This window comes from Pogoniulus pusillus, chromosome 5 (genome assembly GCF_015220805.1).
Source record: "Pogoniulus pusillus isolate bPogPus1 chromosome 5, bPogPus1.pri, whole genome shotgun sequence".
NCBI lineage: Eukaryota > Metazoa > Chordata > Aves > Piciformes > Lybiidae > Pogoniulus > Pogoniulus pusillus.
Genome location: NC_087268.1, coordinates 26,406,507 through 26,425,283, shown reverse-complemented (window position 1 = coordinate 26,425,283; position 18,777 = coordinate 26,406,507). Strand labels below are relative to the sequence as shown.

Genomic DNA, 18,777 nt, shown 5'->3' with positions numbered 1-18,777 from the left:
GCAAGGGGGTTAGAAACAGAATTAGTTGGGTTACACAGGCAAAGCCCAGGAGGAAAAGTACAGGCACCAACTCCAATAGATAGAGACTGTCACACTCTCTCATGCTGTCTTACCTATATTTACGTTCTTGTTTTTACACATCTCAGCAAGCCTATGAGTGAAGTAGACATCACCATTATTTCCTTTTCACAGCCTATAATTTTTCTCACTAAAATATTCCAGTTAGCCTCAAACTAGCACAATGCTAAAGGGAGACTTCATTGCCTCTGCAAGTAACTGAAAGGTGGCTGTAGTGAGGTGAGCACTGGTCTCTTCTCCCTGCAACAAATGGCAGGGCAGTAGGATATGGCCTCAAGTTGCACTAGAGAAGGCTTAGATTGACTATTAGAAGACATTTTTTCACCAAAAGGGTTATCAAACACTGGAAGAGGATCCCCAGGGAGGTCATTGAATCACCATCCCTGGAGGTGTTTAAAAGACTTATAGATGTGTTGCTGAGGGACACAGTTTACTATCAGAACTGTTAGATAATGGTTTGACTCAATGATCTTAAAGGTCTTTTCCAACTGAAACAATTTTGTGATTCTGTGACCATTAATTGTTTTTGCTTCAAAACAATTATACAAAATAGTTGAGTAATGTTCTCTTTGAGAAAGTTCATGTCCTTGTATGCCAGCAACATATTTGTAGTTTGTTTTCACATGGGTTTTTGTTAGAATTCCTTTATTAACCTACTCGCAGCAGCAAGAACTAAAATAAATGTGAAAACCCATCAATGCCTGTAGTCAATGCTCCTGAGAGTATTTGGCACTCCTGAAAAAATGCTTCTGACCTACTGCACACAAAATAAATCTCTGGCCTTTAGAAAGAAAACATAGCTGACATTTCAATAGTCTTCTTGGATCTAACGAGTATCAAGTGACATGTGTGCATGTACATCAGTTTGATATTAAATTTATTTAGTAGTGAATTTCATTTGGTTTGTTTCTGAACAAACTCAAGTTCCAATAAATATTTTCACTTTCAAGGATGTGAGGAATACAGAGTGGCCTTTTTGGTGGTCCAGCCTTAGTATCTAATCAGAGTGAAAATTTGAAAAGCCTAAGCTAATAAGAGAAATAACATTTCATAATGAAAGAAAGAGAGCTCTGGTGCACCTGAATTGGCACTAATTGCAAGACATGGTAATGTTGCAGCCACAGTCTAGGTTCCTCATCTCTGACCTAGTGATTGCCATTTCCCAGAGGAAGACAAGCTGCACTTCTCTGAGAAGGCTCTCTGATGGTCAGGCTAAGCAAAAGCATTCATTAACAACTACAGTGCATCCCATCTGAAAGCTGATAAATGGATAATAGAAGCAAGAAAAATTAAATGGTTCAGGGTTATAAATAGAGTAAGCTGGCTAGTCTGTGCCTCAGACAAGCTGAAAAGATTGAGTCCTATTCTTACAGCTTTCAGAGGGAGCAAGACTGAGCCCAACATTAAAGAATAGAGCAGCTATTGTTCTAAAGGCATTTCCCAACAGACAGGCTTCTCAGAGGTTCTGCTTTTCCAAGTAAGCTCCTGGGCCTGCCTCATGCCAGCTGCAGTCTGGAAAACAGGCAATTAATTTTAAATGTGTATTGCCCCCTTGACATCAGGTTCATCACATTTACAGGCCCCAACTCTAGCTTTCTTAGAGAAGGAGCAGTTACATGGCTGCCACAGACTCTTTTTTACAAAAGGGAAAAAGAAAAAGGCAAAAAAAGCTTTGGAGTCAGTCCACCAGCTTTCCATTTGCTATTACTTTGAAGGACAGTGTTTCAAATCCACACTGCAGACTGTGAATGAGTGACTGGCCCAGTCTTCTCTCCTTATTTATGACCTGTATCAAGGGTGCCTTCATCAGACCCATTTTACCCACCATGCTCATCTGCTCATTGAGGTAGTAGATTGGTACAACTGGGCACATGTCTTTAGTGGATGTAAGCTGTCTCCATAGGTTCCTAAATTCTGCATTGAAAAGGCTGATAGGAAGTGCTGAGCATCTTCAGTGCTTCTGAATACCACCAGGCCATGGGAAGAGGAGGCTAATTGAGTGGCTTAGGATCTTTGCTGCCTGATGGATTGACAGCATGCAAAACTACTGACTTCATTCCTGGGCAATCCTGAGAGATGCTAAGACTTTGAGATGTCTGTTGTCCATCCAACATATAGCTACCTCTGGGTTTGTAAAGTCATTGTGTTCACGAGAGGATAAACGTAACAAAGAAATTTGGTACTGCACCTTCACACAAAGAGAAATGACACATGCAGAAGACAAAGCTTGAATTCAGACATCACAATTTTTGAGATCTACCTCCTGGTTTTGTGGCTCAGACACATTTCTAGTTCTGGTATTTATGTTGGCCCTTTTTTAGTCACATGCAAATAATTATGTCAGTAACTGTTCCTCAAAAATCTATATTTAAAAGAAATCAGGAAGATACCAAATTGGAAAGTCAAATATGAAACCTACCATCATCGTGACCTAGTGCACACAATATTGCTCTAAATTACTGTTTTCCCCTCTATTCCTAAATAACTGACTTCCCAAAATCTCTTTCTAGTGAAGTAGTATGTGTTTCTCTGACTCTCTTTACAGAAATAGTGGATGGTTTGATTTTTTTTTCCTCTGTGAACTGTATATGGTTAACATATAAAAGTTTCCTGTCTGAAACATAAAGCCTCAGCTAAAGAAATCAGTCATTATTGTCAATGAATACAGACAACTTGACTGACTTCATTTTCAAAATCTTAATTAAAACATTCTAAGAAGGAATGTCTTCTAGGAAGGGTGAAATTATTTAAACACAAACCAGGTATTACAGGTGAATTACAGGCTCCCTTAGATGCAGAGTGGCTGTTGTACCAATTCTCTTCAGCTCTCAAGCCTGATTTCACATTCAGAACACAAGACTGCTCTTCCAAAAGCAATAATGTGTTTTCACTATCTTTGCTGATTCTCAAACACAGCTGATAAAGGAATTCTTGTCAAAATCAAAGCAGGGCAGGGCAAAACTGCCCAGCTGTATCCATCTGAAGGCCAGCAACAGCTTTTCAGATTATGAAATTGCTTTCAGCAGAGATTTTGTTTGACGTTTGTGCTACGCAGATTAGCAGCACCAATGTGTTCTTTCTGCTTTGGAGATTGTGGTAGTTAGTGGTGAGCAAATGAAATGTGTAAGGAGGATAACTTGCTTTGCAAAATGTATCACGTTTATGAATCAAAATGATAAGCATTTAACAGTAATTCTCTGAGAACATAGCATTTCTTCCCTTGCTTTCTGTACATTTTAGGGGACAAAAAAAATCCTATGATGTATTTTAAATACTAGCAAATAACTCAGTTTTTGCTTCATGCCCAGTTTGAGGTTAGGCAAGGAGGAGCCCTGCAGAGGGTGACAGGGTGCTTACCTTGTGTCTGCAGGAAGTGGCAGGGATGAGCTGTTTCCTAATTGCATGTCTTTGTAGGACTGCTGCTACCACTGTAGAAAAGGCTGGAATCTCTGTAGACAGTCACTGCCACATTGCCCTGATGCCACTCACGAGCTGCATACTCTAAAGTAGAAAAGTTGGAAAATTATTCTCTGGGGCTTTCATCTTGGTTTTCTCTTTCCTTCTCTTTACTAGGAAAAAATATTTTCCAACTTCTATTCTGCTCAAGAAGTGGATGGGTAAAAGTAGTGCTTTCTAACATGGCAGGGAGAACCACATTCAGAGAAGATGAGGAGGATTTATAGATCATGACAAGGAGGATGGAAGGTGTTGCTTCCTCAGGGGGGTAGAGGAGAAGGATAGCAGCTCCTCTGTGGGAAAAGGAAGATGAGAAAGAAGAAATAGTTTCCCCTCCATAAGGCCCTGATTCCTCCCACGGTCTCTGGATGATTACTGAACCCTCCTGACTTCCTAACAGTTCCCTTTCAGTGATAACCTGCTTTTCTTTCCCAAGTGGTCTCAAACAAACTCCTGGTTTGCCTTTACTGCTGAACTGTGCCAGAGCCATATCACTTCATTAATGGACTTCAGAGGCTGAGAATTAAGATAATACTCAGGAATATTCTTGGTCAGAAACAAGGAGATGGCATCATCAGTCAAAACAGAGATCTCAGCTGCAAAAGGGAATCCCAACAAAGTCCAACATCATCAATTTGTGTGCCAATATAGCCCACATCAGCCTGAAATATGAGTTCATCAGGTCTGGGCTTGGCCAGTTATTGGATAGGATCCTTCTAATTAAAATCCAAGAGATGGCTAGTGTAGTAAACAATTTAATGAGTAGGTGGCACTCTTTACTCTGAACTGCTCTTGAACCATGGCCCAGAAAGTGCGGAAGTGATATGCAGTAAAGTAAGTGGGATGTGTCCATCAGCAGAGCACTTAGTGGCATTGCATCTCTGTTGGGAAACTTACTTCATTTGGATGCAGAGTTCTCCTTAAGCTCTGTAAAGCTGGCACCTTTGGAAGTGAATGCAGCTCATGTTCTCATCTCATATGCTTGATAGAAACAACTGCCTGGACTTGGTCAAACTTGGCATACCTAATTTTCTCACTATAAGCAGAGGAATGAAAGCAGTACATTATTCTCTTGACACAAATCAGATGAATAATTAAGATGATCTCTCTTAATGCACTGGGTTCTTATAAAATGTGTAAACTGAATCTTCTGTTTTAATTTGGCTTCCCTCAAGTTCTGCAACAACATGTATGTATTTTAAATAAGCATAAGACAATAAATGTGTTCCACATTGCTTGGTCTCCCTACAGACTTCCCTGCTTTCTCTTACCCTCACTTCATATTTTATCACAGCCTTCATGAAATCCTCTCCAGGGAGACAAAGCACCTGATTCTGATAAAGAAAAAGCTTGAGAAGCCATCTCAGGTTTCCTCAGTTGAGAGACAGTGTCCCCAGCATGTTTCTTCCTCTGGTTCTGCCTCCTCCTCATCCCCAGTCAGCAGTGCACAAATGTTATATAAAGCTGCTCCTCTGCATCTACTTGTCCTTGTACCAGCAAAGATAAAAGGAACCCAAGGACTGAGAGGTGAATATGTGTTTATATATACAGAAGGCAGAAAAAGCACTAGGCAATGCTTGACTGCACGTCTATAGATGTGAGGGAGGAATATTTGAGTAAATATGCTTATTTATCCTGGCATCCCTTTATTATCTTTAGTTAAAATATGAAATATATCCCTGGCTATATTCCTTTACTCCTAAGATGCAAAGGCTGCATATACATTAGCTGCACTGGCAACACCTCTAAAAATTCAAGACCTGTTTGTGATGGATTTAGAAGTGGCAGCTGTGAGATTAGTAATATTCCTATAGAAGTAATCACTCATTATTAAGGAAATGCAAAAAAAAAAAAAGGCAGAAACAGATTTACTTTGGAGTATGCATGGTTCCTTTGATAAAGAAAATACTAATGCTAATGTAAGATTAGAATACAAAGTTCCTATTCTGAAACAGAAAACCTACGATAAGAGGCAGTGCTAAAAGCAAAGCCAAAGTAATAACACTGTGTACTGAACTCAAATGTACCATTGTCCTCTTCAGTTCTTCCAAAACTTCATTTAAAATAATTCCAACAAATAATTTACTTGACTCATTTTCCAGGAAAATAAACAATGCTTCCAGAATATTATTGCCATGTACAATGTACAAAATTCAGCTTGAATAACTTCTGGGAAGATAGCATTGTTTATGTCGATAGGTGTACAACCCTGACTCACAAGAGCATACAGTAAGCTGCATACAGAAGAAGGAGATAGGCACAAAACAAACAAAAAACCACACACACACACACCCCCAAAACTAACAAAACACAAACAAACTAATAATAATAATTTAAAAAACCCCACAACAACAAAAAATCAGAAATAAAACTATTCTAGGTATGGATTTACAGTGTGTGGGGGTTCGTGTGGAGAGCATTTTCTCCCTGTAAATCAGGGAAGAGCTACATCTGACACTAGTCCTATCAGGCAAAAAGCCCTCTCAGCAAAGGCAGGCCCTATTCACTGATTAAGCAAAGCAATGTCATGTGGCTTGCCTATTCAGAATCAATAGGCATGCTTTGTGCTTGCACGAAAAGGTAAAATAATTGTAATGTGCGAAGGTGTCAGACCAAAATCTCTCACTGCTCCTGATCACACCGAAATCTATCACTTTGATCCACTCTGAAATGCAGACATCCTTTAACAGTGATCCCTTTCTAATTCCTTTCTGAAAGTCATTAGCAACGTCTTAGGTAGGAGCTACACTCAAGAAAAGCACTTGCGACTACTCCTGCTTTTCCAGACTCTTCATCTGTTTTACAGTTCGGTTAGGCTGTGGAGCAAACGATTTCATACTGAGAGATACATGGTGATGAGTTCAAAGCAAAACTGAAGTTTTACTAGTGAGAAGGCCCTCCCCTTTCACATTTTAAAGTATCATCAAGTTAAATACATATTTAGAGGGTGTTAAGGTTAAGCAAATAGATAACAATAGGTCAGGAGATGATATCAAATGGACTTTCAGGGCTAACAGTTGCAAGAATGTTAGGATAGGGCTGGGGGATAGGTTGGACTGGGTGATCTTGGACGTCTCTTCCAGCCTGGTTGATTCTATGATTCTATGATTCTAATCTGTGCTGCCCTGGCTGCTGGCTTGCAAGCTCTCACCTGTTACACTTTGTGAGACTGAGGTCCTCTCTTTACACTTTCGTAACTATTTGCCTATATTTATTTGTGGTTTGGTGCATGAGAGTCTCATTGGGCCATGGATGCTGAATGGCCACCAAACACACTAACCCCGGGCAAAAGAAAGGCTGTGAGCATCGTTGGGGCATGAAGCTGCACTACTTAAGGGACTGGACACTCTCAGGCCAACTAGGAAACTGCACCTTCAGTGGGGGTTAGCAGTGAGGCTCTACAGCATGCCAAGGGGACTGTATAGACAAGTGTGTGTTCTGAATACATACTGATAGAAACAAACTCAGTGTCAGAGTAGGCTGTACACATAGTCAGGTACTAGGAACACCATTCATTTATTATTTCATAATACAGAAATAAAATGTACTAGAGAAAATTAGGCCATTACTGAGGTGAACAGAAAGTTTGAGCTTGATCTTTAGCATCTGCACAAAATACGGTAGAGGAAGAGGAGTAGTTTGTCCACAGGTCATTAAGCTGAACACCTTCTTCAGGCAACTGCAGGTCCAGACCGAACTGGATGCTGAAAAACCATCCCAGAGATGATGAGACTGCAAATGGCTCTTTGGAGCAGAGGCTACAGATGGTGCCAAGTGCTTAATGGGCATAGCAGAGTATCAATCAGCCCACTATACTTCCTTGCCTATCTCTGTTCAGGGCCCTGTGTATCTGTAAAAGCAGATACTTATCCAGTGAGCTACGTGGTCTTTCATCACCATCTGTGGGGAATCTGCAGGTGTTAAATTAGCTGCAGGGGGATGTCCATATGTTTCCTGCGTGCAGCAGACACATACTGAGAATTACAACAGCAACCAAAAAAGCCATTGCAGATTGCAGGCTGTTAAGACTAAAGGGTTAAAGCCAAGATCCTTAAGTAAAATCACAGAGATGAGATGTAATTTACTGTGATTTACTGTTTCAGATTAAAACACAGAGAAGAAGAAATGCAGTCTTCATTTCCTAATGTAGTTTCTCAGGGTTTTGCTCTTATGTGGGGAGACAGTCCTTTGAGATACTGAGCAGTCTCAAACTGCTGGCAATGGGGTTTGGGGCTGCTTAGCACTTGCCAAGGTCAGGCCTTTGCAGTCATTTCATACTGCACTTTTTTGGCAACTGGTCAATTTACTTATGATTTATATACTTGCATTGTATATGTCAGAGTCAGCAATTTCCCCACAGCTATTAATGGGAGTTATTTATTATTATGGTACAGAAAGAGCCAAAAAGCAACAAGTTATTTCCCCGTTTGGGTCTGAAAGATGAAGGAAGCAGGAGAGGTTGTTTCTAATAGATCTTAATTGTCTCTTTAGCATAAAGCAGTTGAAAAATGGTTAAAATTAACAAGGGTTGGGTTTCTAGGATAGGCACAGGAAAGAGTGCCTATCCTTCATTTTATTTACCACCAGTGCTAGCTAAGTGGGGAGGTCCCCAAATGTGATGCCCATCTACAAAAAGAGTCAGAAGAAGGATCTGGGCAACTACAGACCTGTCAGTCTGACTTCGGTGCCAGGGAAGGTCATGGAGCAGATCATCCTGAGTGACATTACACTGAATGTGCAGGGCAACCAGGCAGTCAGTCCCACTCAGCACAGGTTCATGAAGGACAAGTCCTGCCTGACAAACTTGATCTCCTGCTATGGCAAGGTGACTGCCTTAGTAGACAGGGGAAAGGCTGTGGGTATTGTTTACCTGGACTCTAGTAAAGTATTTGAAACTACCTACCACAGCATCCCCTGGGGAGACTGGCTGCTCATGGCTTGGATGGGTGGATGCTTTGCTGGATTAAAAACTGGCTGAACAGCCAGGCCCAAAGAGTGGTGGTGAGTGGAGTTAAAGCCAGTTGGCAGCCAGTCACAAGTGGCTTTTCTCAGGGTTCGGTATTGGGGCCAGTCTTGTTTGCTATCTTTATCAATGACCTGTGTGAGGGGATTGAGTGCACCCTCAGTGAGTTTTCAGATGGCACCAAGCTGGTTGGGAGTGGTGATCTGTTTGACAGTAGAAAAGCTCTACAGAGGGATTGAGGCATAGGAAGTTTCATATAAACATGAGGAGAATTTTTTCACTGTGAGGGTGACAGAACACTGGAACAGGCTGCCCGGGGGGGTTGTGGAGTCTCCCTCTATGGAGATATTCAAAACCTGCCTGGATGTGTTCTTGTGTGATCTGCTATAGGTGATCCTGCTCTGGCAGGGGGGTTGAACTAGATGATCTTTCAAGGTCCCTTCCAGTCCCTGACATCCTATGATTCTGTGATTCTGTGATCTGGCCAGGCTGGAGTGATGGGCCAAGGCCAGTTGCATGAGATTAAAGAAGGCTAAGTGCATTTGGGTCACCACAATTTGATGCAATGCTACAGGCTTGGGAGACAGTGGCTGGAAAACTGCCCAGATGAAAAGGACCCTGGGTGCTGGTTGACAGCCAACAGAACATGAGCCAGCAGTGTGCTCAGGTAGCCAAGACAGCCAAGAGCACCTTGGCCTGCCTCAGAAAGGGCATTCCCAGCAGGAATAGGGAAGCGATTGTGCCACTATGTACTTGGCACTGGTGGGGCCATACCCTGAGTACAGCATTCAGTTTTGAGCCCCTTTCTCCACTAAAAACACTGAGTTGCTAGACTGCATCCAGAGAAGGGCAATGAAGCTGGTGAAGGGTCTGGAGAACAAGTCTTGTAATGAGTGGCTGAGGGAACTGGGATTGTTTAGTCTGGAGGAGATTGAGGGGAGACTTAATTGCTCTCTACAACTACCTGAAAGGAGATTGTAGTGAGGTGGTTGTTGAGCTCCCAAGTAACTGGTGATGGAACAAGAGGAAATGGACTAGGTTGTGCCAGGGGAGGTTTAGATTGGATATTAGGAAAAATTTCCTTACTGAAGAGTGGTCAGGGTAGCCTGCCCTGGGAGGTGGTGGGGTCCTTGTCCCTGGAGGCATTAAAAAAAAAATGTCTAGATGTGGCACTTCAGGACACAGTTTAGTAACCACGGTGGTGTTATGTCAATGGTTGGACTTGATGGTCTTAGAGGTCTTTACCAACTGAAACAATTCTGTGATTCTGTGAAAAAAAAACATACATTTTATGCACAAATAGATGTATGCAGTTATTTTGTAGGCCCAGGGACAGACTAACTGTGACGGTTTGGGTGTTCCACACCCCCCCACACTTTGAAAATCATCCAGACTAGACTCAGCCAGCTCTGGAAAAAGAATGAAGCTATTTATTTACAGCTTAGCGGAATATACAAGCAGATAGTTACAGTATATACAGTTATATATGGAAATATACAAGGTAAAAGGTAATACAGAAACACAACTCCCCTCCCAGAAACCTGAGCTCACAGGAGGGGTTCCCAACCGCCCCTTCACCTTCCCCCTACCCCTCTCAACCTTACTCCAGTCCCAAGGAAGAATGGAGGTTCATCCAGGGGGTTAGGAAGCAAAGTGGATTAGTCAAAGAGGCTAGAGAGAGATGCAGCTCAGGCAGTTCCCCAGCAGAAGTAGAAGCGAGAAGTACTTTATGTTTGGATTCTTGTTCTTATACATCTCAGCACGCCAATGAGTGAGGTAGACATCAGCCTTGTTTTCCTTCCAGAGCCTGTAATCTAGTTCTCACCAAAACATTCTAGCTAGGCTCAAACTAGCACACTCACCATCTTGTTAGTTCTTTGAAAAATCCTGAATTCAAGCCTGTTTGTGTGGCTGAAAACTCACCGTTTTCACATTTTTTACAATTAAACGTAGCACAATCCAAATTTGAAGAGCATAAGTTAAGATTAAGCAAATACCTTTTCAGCAGAGTTAAGGTTTCAGGTAGGTATTTCTCTAAGAGCCCTCCCAAGTGTTAGAGCAGGGTGTAGAGAAGGCCTGCAAGGCTTGACATAATACTGCAGCTTTTTACACGTGAGCAGGAGTTCACATTTCTCAAAAGAAACAACAGGCACTTGACAAAGAAACCAAACTGTTACAGCTGAGCATTTTTCTCTACGCACAGAAAAAACGTGATCGATCCCGAGGATCCAAGGTGTGCCAGGCTGACTCTCATGGGGCAGATGGTCACGGTGCCTCCGGAGGAAGTGGAATTTGCCAAGCAAGCAATGTTTTCCAGGTCTGTATGTAACAGGCACATAGTAGAGTACAACCTGCAGTTGTGAGACAAATACAAGATCGTGGCCATTTGGTACAGAAAATCTGAGAAGTAGCAAGCCTGATCTTTACTTTGGGGCCATGAAGAATGTTGACTCCTGTGTGGCTTGGAACAGCAGGTAGAGCTGTGCAACCTCCTTTTAACTCTTGAGATAACAAAACATGGAAATGCAATTAGTCAGTGTTGGACTCCAGTAAGGCACATGGTTTACAATCTGGAGATAATGAAAACATTTCACCTGGCTCCAAGGTGAGATTCCATAAATCCAGGCTGCATTCCTTACCAGCAATGCTTCTTCCCCCCCTTAGGACACGTACTGCTCTTCATCGGAAACCCCTTACCTTTGGGCTGCAGGGTGGAGCTTACAAGTCCTACTACCTCTTCTGACCTACCAGGACAACTATTAGCAAAGCCATAATAGTTGCTGAACAGTTTCCTTTGAGCAGATGCAAACACAATCCAGACATACACACACACACCCAGGGTGTGTCCCCATGCCCTCCAGCAGGTCTTCAGAACAGTAAGCATGAAAAGCCTGAACCTTAGCTGGGGCACGAACCTCCCACACTGGCTGCCAGGAATGGTCTTCGAGGCACACCCTGCCTGGTCAGTCGAATACTGCCGGGGAGACTGGCATGGGCTGGAATACGAAACAGGCCAGAGGCCTGCTGGAAGGGGTTAGGGTGGGACCCTGTCAGCAGATTCCCCATCAGTAGCAAAAGCAGGACTGCAGGCAGATGCGGGCTGTTTTAGCACAGGAGCCTTTTTTACAGGCTCTGCAGAAATCGGGCTCCTACACAAGCCAAAGGCCACCAGCGCCTTGGGAGGGGTGCTCCACTGTCAGGCAGCCAAAGCTGGACCAACAAGGTGAAGGCTGTTGAGGCTCACCCACTCAACACCAGCAGTAGCTGGAGACACTTCCCAGTGCCACAGCTGTGGGTGCTAAAAGGGACAATTCAGAAAATGATGGGAAATCCCAACTCAACCTAGAGGTTGCTAAAGCAATCACCGCATCCACTGGATTCCTCAAGAGGGGCGGAGGGACACTGGGCCAACCTTGCCTGGACTTGCACGCTTCCCTCTGTGCTACTCTGAACAGTGTGGCTTGGGCTGTTGTATCTGCCTTGTGCACTGCTACCAAGCATCTTCTGCAGAGGTGCCCAGAGGACTCTGAGGAGCAGACAGATGCCTGCGCCCAGTATTGCTGGTGAGAAGGGTCTCTTTAAAGTGTCTGTAAAGGTAGGCATGAGAAACAGTATGAGAAGGCTCTACCGGGCAGCAGCTCAAACAGATTGTGCTCTCCCTGTTAGCCAGTTTTATTAGCTCTCCTGACGTAGCACAATAGCTGCTACCAAAGATGTAATATTTTCCTACACCGTTTCCTTTGAACAGATACAAGCACAGCCCTGACACACCTTTGGAGAATCTCCCCTAGCTGTTTTTCATTTTCTTAAAAACCAAACCCATCTGCTTTGAGAGGTGGGGTTCCACAATGGGGGAAGGTGAGTTTTGCTGGCTGCTTTCACTGCAGTTCCCACCAGACTAGGGCGATCATAAACCTTATTGCAAGAGAAGGCAAAAGAGATGAATGGTGGTGGTTGTCAGATCTCAGGTCTCATTCTGGCTGAGCACACCAGGCTAAAGAAGGCTAATTAAAAACAAACCAAACCAAACCTTTTTCTTTGTCATTCCAGGCACCCAGTGGTAAGAAAGTGGCCTCGTAGCTATGAGTGGTTCTTCATGAAAATGAACATTGAACACATCTGGCTTCAAAGCTGGTATGGAGAAGTTTTTGCTATTGCAGTAGAAGAGTATTTAAAAGCAGTTCCAAGTAAAGGATGATAGAATGGGCTTCAAGATAGAGATCTGAGCCTCCCTTCCAAACACTTTGAAAATGTCATGCTGGATGATACTTTATTTTTTATTTTTTCCCAAAAGGCTTCAAAATAGTCCTGCCTCACATGGAGCAGAGTGAAAATAAACTGACACAGACTTTCGAATTATAAAGGAGAGGTGGATACTAGCCCTGCCCTGCAATGTACAAACTTGTCATCTCAAACAGGCAATGCATCATCTTACACGTTGCTTAAAAATGCTTTGTGTCTGTTTGTTTTGACTTCTCTTGCTGTGCACCCACAGGGAAACTACCATGTGTGCTAAATATAATGTTCTGATTTACAGAAAAAGCAGATTGCCTATTCAGAACCCTCTGCATTGTGGAGGTATTACTGCTGCTCGGTCTCTCTTGCTTTCTAAGTTTCTAACAGAAACTTAATAGCTGATGATCTAGATATTTCAGTTAAAAAAAACAACTTTTTTGATAACTTATATTTTCTACCTGTGTTTTTCCCTAACTGGATCATTTGATGTATGACTTGGAAATTGAGTAGAAATGTTCTCTTTTAGTAGAAAAAATGCAGGCAGTTCAAACAGCACAGTTCCAATATAACTTGTCTCTCACTGACACAAAGCTGGTTAAACATGTTAAGGGCCAAAACCAAATCAGACTCACAAGGATTATCCTAATACAAGTAGAAACATTCTCAGAAGAAGAATTTAAGTAAATGTTTTCAGCTGGTCTGTTCCTGTTATGAGACAGGAAAAGCAGTTTTAATAGCCTGTAGTACAAGGGGGGTTTTATCCCTTCTCCAGCCACCACTTTGTTTTCAGCTCATTTGTGCTAACTCATCTAGGGGTGGATCCAGTCCCTTAACTCTGTTTCCTCATCAGGTCTTAAATGACTTCTTCATGCATATATATTTTTAAAGAAGCCTAATGACAGGTAATTCAGGCCACTCATTTTCTGAGTGTGTTTGTTTTGTTGCAAACACCTTATGAATGGCCATGTCACGTAACAATACCAAAAGAGATCAAAGGTATTTTATTCACCTTCATCCCATTCTCTGGATGTCCTGGTAAACTTATTCTACAGTTCCAAGGGGTATCATAGTAAGAAAGGATACTGTGGCTAACCAGCCAAGTCATTACACAGTTTGTAAATTACATGGCTGTTCTCTCTGCTACATTAAGAAAGAGATACATTGACATGGGGTTTCTGTGCCTGTGGGGAAGGTTTTCCAAAGTCCCCGGGGAGGGCACCTGTACTCTGCATACTAGCCAGGACCATGGCTGGGCTCAGGATGAGCCTGGATCCCTGGGCAAGTGACCTGAGCTTGTACAGGTTAATCCCTGAGCAGATCTCAGAGGCAGCTGCATGAGCTATGACCAGCTGGAAGCCAATTAAGTGCAGCTGAGTGTATTTTGGTTTGGGCATAAAGACAGGGCGTAATGCCAGGGGCAGAACTGGGCACCATGCTGCTTTAACTACCAGGGGCCAAATAGCCCTCGAGCAAGTTCAAGGCTCTGGGAATCCCTAACATTCCCGATAACCTTTAAGAACTGAAGACAAACGCAGGGCAAAAACTTTGTTTAGAGACCCACTTGGCATTTTTTCCCCTTGTCTCATTGCCAGAGATTCTGTTAGCAGTGCGGATATTTTGCAGAGGTAATCACACGAAGGAGGAGGTGCCCTGCATGAATCTATCTTTTTTTTTTTTCCCCTTGGCAGATGTGCAATATTTTCCCACTTGAGTTTGCCCCACATCTTGCACTGTGTAGTACCCAAGCGAAATAGCTTGCCCTGTACAGATATATTGAATAGCATCAACTGGTATGTTCCTTGATCCATATAATTTTGCCAAGGAGGTATTTGTCCACTATGGATCTGAAATTTTGTCCACTGTGGGTAATGGGACTTTAAAAACTGAGTTCAATGGGCAGAGTACTAGATGCTGTAAAAGAATCTACACAACTCTAACACTTCCAGGCAAGTTTAATTACATGTTTCATTATCCCAGTTCACTGCTATTCCCAGAGAAACACAAACTTCTTGCTTTCTCCTCTGCCCTTAAACACACACACATATATTAAGAAAATCCAGTATATAAACTCAGTGTACACTGAAGAGAGGAATAACTTCAGAAATGCTGATGTCACTATGCTCTCAATTTCACTTACGTCCTTGGTCTGGTAAGTGTGAGATGATCCTATGTCCTACCCATTAATTTATTAACAATCTTACCTTAAGGAATAAGGGTTTATATCAACGATGTCTGGTGCAGCTTTAACTGTTTGAGAATTTAGTGTACACTAAGTAATTTTAAATTTATAATACCGTACTTGCTGTAGGCTGTCTTCCAGCTCACCTAGATTAATTGGAGTAACTTCTATATTGTAAATGGACATATTAATCAAAAAGGTTTTCTATAAGGACCTGCTGTGAGACTCTTGACAGAACCTCGAAACAAGAAACATCAATGGCATGTACAGTGACAAAAGAGACTTCATAAAGAAATGCCATCTTAAATCACCCATTCTCATTTCATGCTTCCTCCTACCAAGGAATAGCTACCATAAAGACCTCGAAAGTCTGTAGAAATTCATCAAAAATATGACTTGCATGTTTTGAACTGAATTTTTTGGTGGGGAAAACCAAAAACAAAATCGGCCAAACCCAAAAACCTGAGGAGGTAATAGTTTGCTTGATTGGGCTTTACATTATTAATGTAAATTAATTACTACTGAGGGTTTTTCTTTAAACTGACAAATATCTCAAGTGATAATGTTCATCATGTAATAAGTGAGGTTTGTTGAAGCTTTTAATCCAAAGAGTCTTCTGGAGATAGTTCCTCGAGACTGCAAAGGGTCTGTCTTTGATTAAAATCAATAGCAAAAATCCTCTTTATTCGTTGTGCTTTAATTATTAGGTCAAACAAACATGTTATAAAAAAGTCATGATAAATTAATTAAGCATTTCCACTAACTGATGTGTAATATATTTTCATGTGTTTTGTGTTTGAGTTATTTCTGTAGCTTCCCTCCAAGAGCTTGTTGTGCAATGTATATTATTTAAAACTTGATGGTTTTGCAATATTGAAGATATGCATTTAGTCATGTCCACATACTTGCTGAAAAAAAGGAAGGCAAAGTTCTAAGCTCGGGTTCTCACTTTGTCCCAATCTGTGCAAACATAATGCATGTGCAGGGTTTCAGCACAGCTAGTCTGAACTGCTGCTTTTATTTAACCAAAGAACGCTCCCTTTCTGAGTAAAATTTTGTCACTTTGGTGGATGAAATGCAATCTGTCTTGTTTCTGGATGTGTGTTGCAATTTGCAATGTACTTTATTTTCTAAAGATACTGAACGTTGTTAACAAAATTGAGAGGAAATGCAAATAAAACAAATTTCATAGTGGGAGCTGCAGTTAGAATATTCTTGAGTCTGCAGTACAACATTAGTCAGAGTAATGACCTTTAGCTGACAGCCATTATAATTTCTATTTGATATGAACATCTACGTTTTTTTTTTTTCCTGAACCAAGCTAATTTATCTGGAAATATTTCTGGGAATTGAGACTCAGTTCTGCCTCACCACGGCCTTGCTTTTCTCAAGAGAAAAAAGTCTAACCAAGCACCTTTTATCTTTCCTTCATCTTCTCATTACTGTCAGCTTTGCCTTCGCTATGGGAGTTAAATGTCACTCTTAACAACGTTTGCTCTTCTTTTCTGTACACGGGGACTGAGCGCTCACCTCTCAGGTGTGCTTCAATGGTGTTTTGGAAGTTTCCTCGATGCTATTTCTTCCCCTGCTAGCCTTGCTCTTACAAGTTCTTGTTACAGCTTGTTCTCCACTGTGCACTTTCCTCTGGCACGCTTTGTGAAGTCAAGGCTGACAATTTACTTTTTCATCTTGCTTTCCTGCACCATCTCCTTTCAACAGAATTCAGGCTATCCCACTAAAATTCCTGCTTCATAGCAAATAAAGGTTTTGGAAAGAGTCTATATTTCCTATTTATGCCTTACACTCTGTCTTGCCACTGGCTGGACTACGTGTGCCATGAGGACCATAACAACAGTTTCCTAACTTGTACAAATCCCAGTGAACATCATTTTCATATTTCCAACGAATTCATATTTTACAAGAGCATTTCCTGCAGCTCTTCTTTCCCTTCCTACTGGTTCTTTATACTTTTATCCCATTTCTGGAGTAATGTCTATTCTGATTTCATTATGTCTTTCACTTTTTTACTGAAAAATTCTTATTTAAACAGCATTTTTTGACTCACTAAAGTCTTGACGATCTTTCTGTATCTGCTTTTTGCCAAATACTGAATTTGTGGTCCTTCCAAATTGTCTACATTGGCCATCCCTCAGCACAGTTCACCCCTTACCTGCCTCTACTCTCCTAGTGACTCCATATGCCCTCTCCCATCTAACATTCTCCTGCACCTCTGTTGCCATATGCTCTTTTTCTTTATTATTTCATCATTAACTCTAGTTTTAATATGTTCTCTCAACTTCCAACTCCTTCTCCACAGCCCCTTCCACATTACTTTATCTGTTCATTCCTGGCTGTCTTCTTTATTTTGCTACTTTAATCTTGTTCTTACAATGCTTGATGCCTTTGGAGAGGGTCCCAACACTGCCAAATATTTTTGGAGACTGCTAAAGAGTTACTTTAATGAATATGTTTGGTTCGAAGTGATTTGTTTGTTTGTTTATTTAAACAATGACTCTGGAATAGAAGTAGGAACACATAGTTCTTGGTGCCAACATAGACTAGGGCAGCTCATGGACCTCATGGCTTTTGCCTGATGACAGACACCTTCTGCACAAACTATTCCAAGGCTCTACTAGACTCTGCATCAGCAGCCACAACATGTAATCAAGATTAGGAAGGACATTACCTAAGTTTGACAGTGTTGTTTGACAACATAGGTAACAACATATGATCACACAACCATCTACATCTGAAGGAAAAATGGGTGCATAAGACAATTCAGAAAAGACCAGTAGCTGGTGAAAACAAATGATTCATTTCACAAGCTGGAAAAAGGTACAGCTATTTTTAATAAAAGAATAGGAAAGACTCTAAGCATATCTAAGTACATATCAAATATTTCTATTTAATGGAAGACGAATCCCTAAAACAATCAGTACCTTTGTCTCTTTCTTCAATATAGTTTTTTCTCTAGGTGTTTTTACATGGTACTGACCCTCTTTACCTTTTCTTCTTTCTGAAATGAGCTCCCTGCAGTACAATAGCACAAGCATCTTTTCTATCTGAACTTGAATGGCTTTGTTCCCTTTCTTCTGCATTGCTGTGCATCACACTATTCCTAGCTGGCTTCTGGCCACAACCTTCTCCTTGTCCGCTATTGCTTCCAGCGCTCCAGCTGTCTTCACTACAGAGGACATGCTTTACCCTTGGATAGAATTATAGAATGATTTGGCTTAGAAGTGACTTTAAAGACCATTTAGTTTCACCATCCTTGATATGAGCATGGACACTTTCCACTAAACCAGACGGCTCAAAGCCCAGTCTTGTCCTTGAGTGTTTCCAGGGAGGGTCCATCCATAGCCTTTCTGCACTACCTATACCTGTGCCTCACTACCCTTGAAAAAAATCTTCCTTACCTCTAATCTAAGACAAGGTGTGCCCTGAAGGGTGGAGTGGTGACTAACTTAAATTCACACGTGTGTCACTGAGTAAATTGATGGACTGGACTCAGAACTGACACTCCTCACTAGGGTTAAAGACTAAGCAACCTCCAAGTGCTCATTTGTGGAGGCAGGCTGCTGCATGGAAGGCTGCCGCAAATGGCCTCCGCGCAGGAGCCCGGTTAATGCCCCGAGTTCCGCGTCGGGGGCCAGCTTGTTCACCCCCCCCTGAACTTGTGCCCCCCATTCAGAATCGCCCGGCCCAGGCCAGCAGGGTGTCCCAGTCTGCGAGCGCCCCAAGCCACCTCTCATCGCCAACGCCGAGCCTGACCCCGATCCCTACTACCCCAACGCCCTGGGGCGGCACCGGCCGCAAACCCGCTGCGGGTCCCTCCCGGCGCCCCTGCAGGGGGTGGGGGAACCCT

The 18,777-nt window shown here is 42.2% G+C and overlaps 1 protein-coding gene across 1 annotated transcript in view; it reads left to right on the top strand.

Annotated features, from left to right (window-relative positions):
* Positions 1 to 17,786, top strand: part of CREG2 (cellular repressor of E1A stimulated genes 2) — a 28,655-nt gene extending 10,869 nt beyond the window's left edge. The window contains exons 3-4 of the mRNA XM_064143603.1: positions 10,701 to 10,814; positions 12,548 to 17,786. Coding sequence (XP_063999673.1) covers positions 10,701 to 10,814; positions 12,548 to 12,695 — 262 coding nt within the window. The 3' untranslated portion in view covers positions 12,696 to 17,786. The remainder of the gene's footprint in view (positions 1 to 10,700; positions 10,815 to 12,547) is intronic.
* Positions 17,787 to 18,777: the final 991 nt, after the last annotated feature.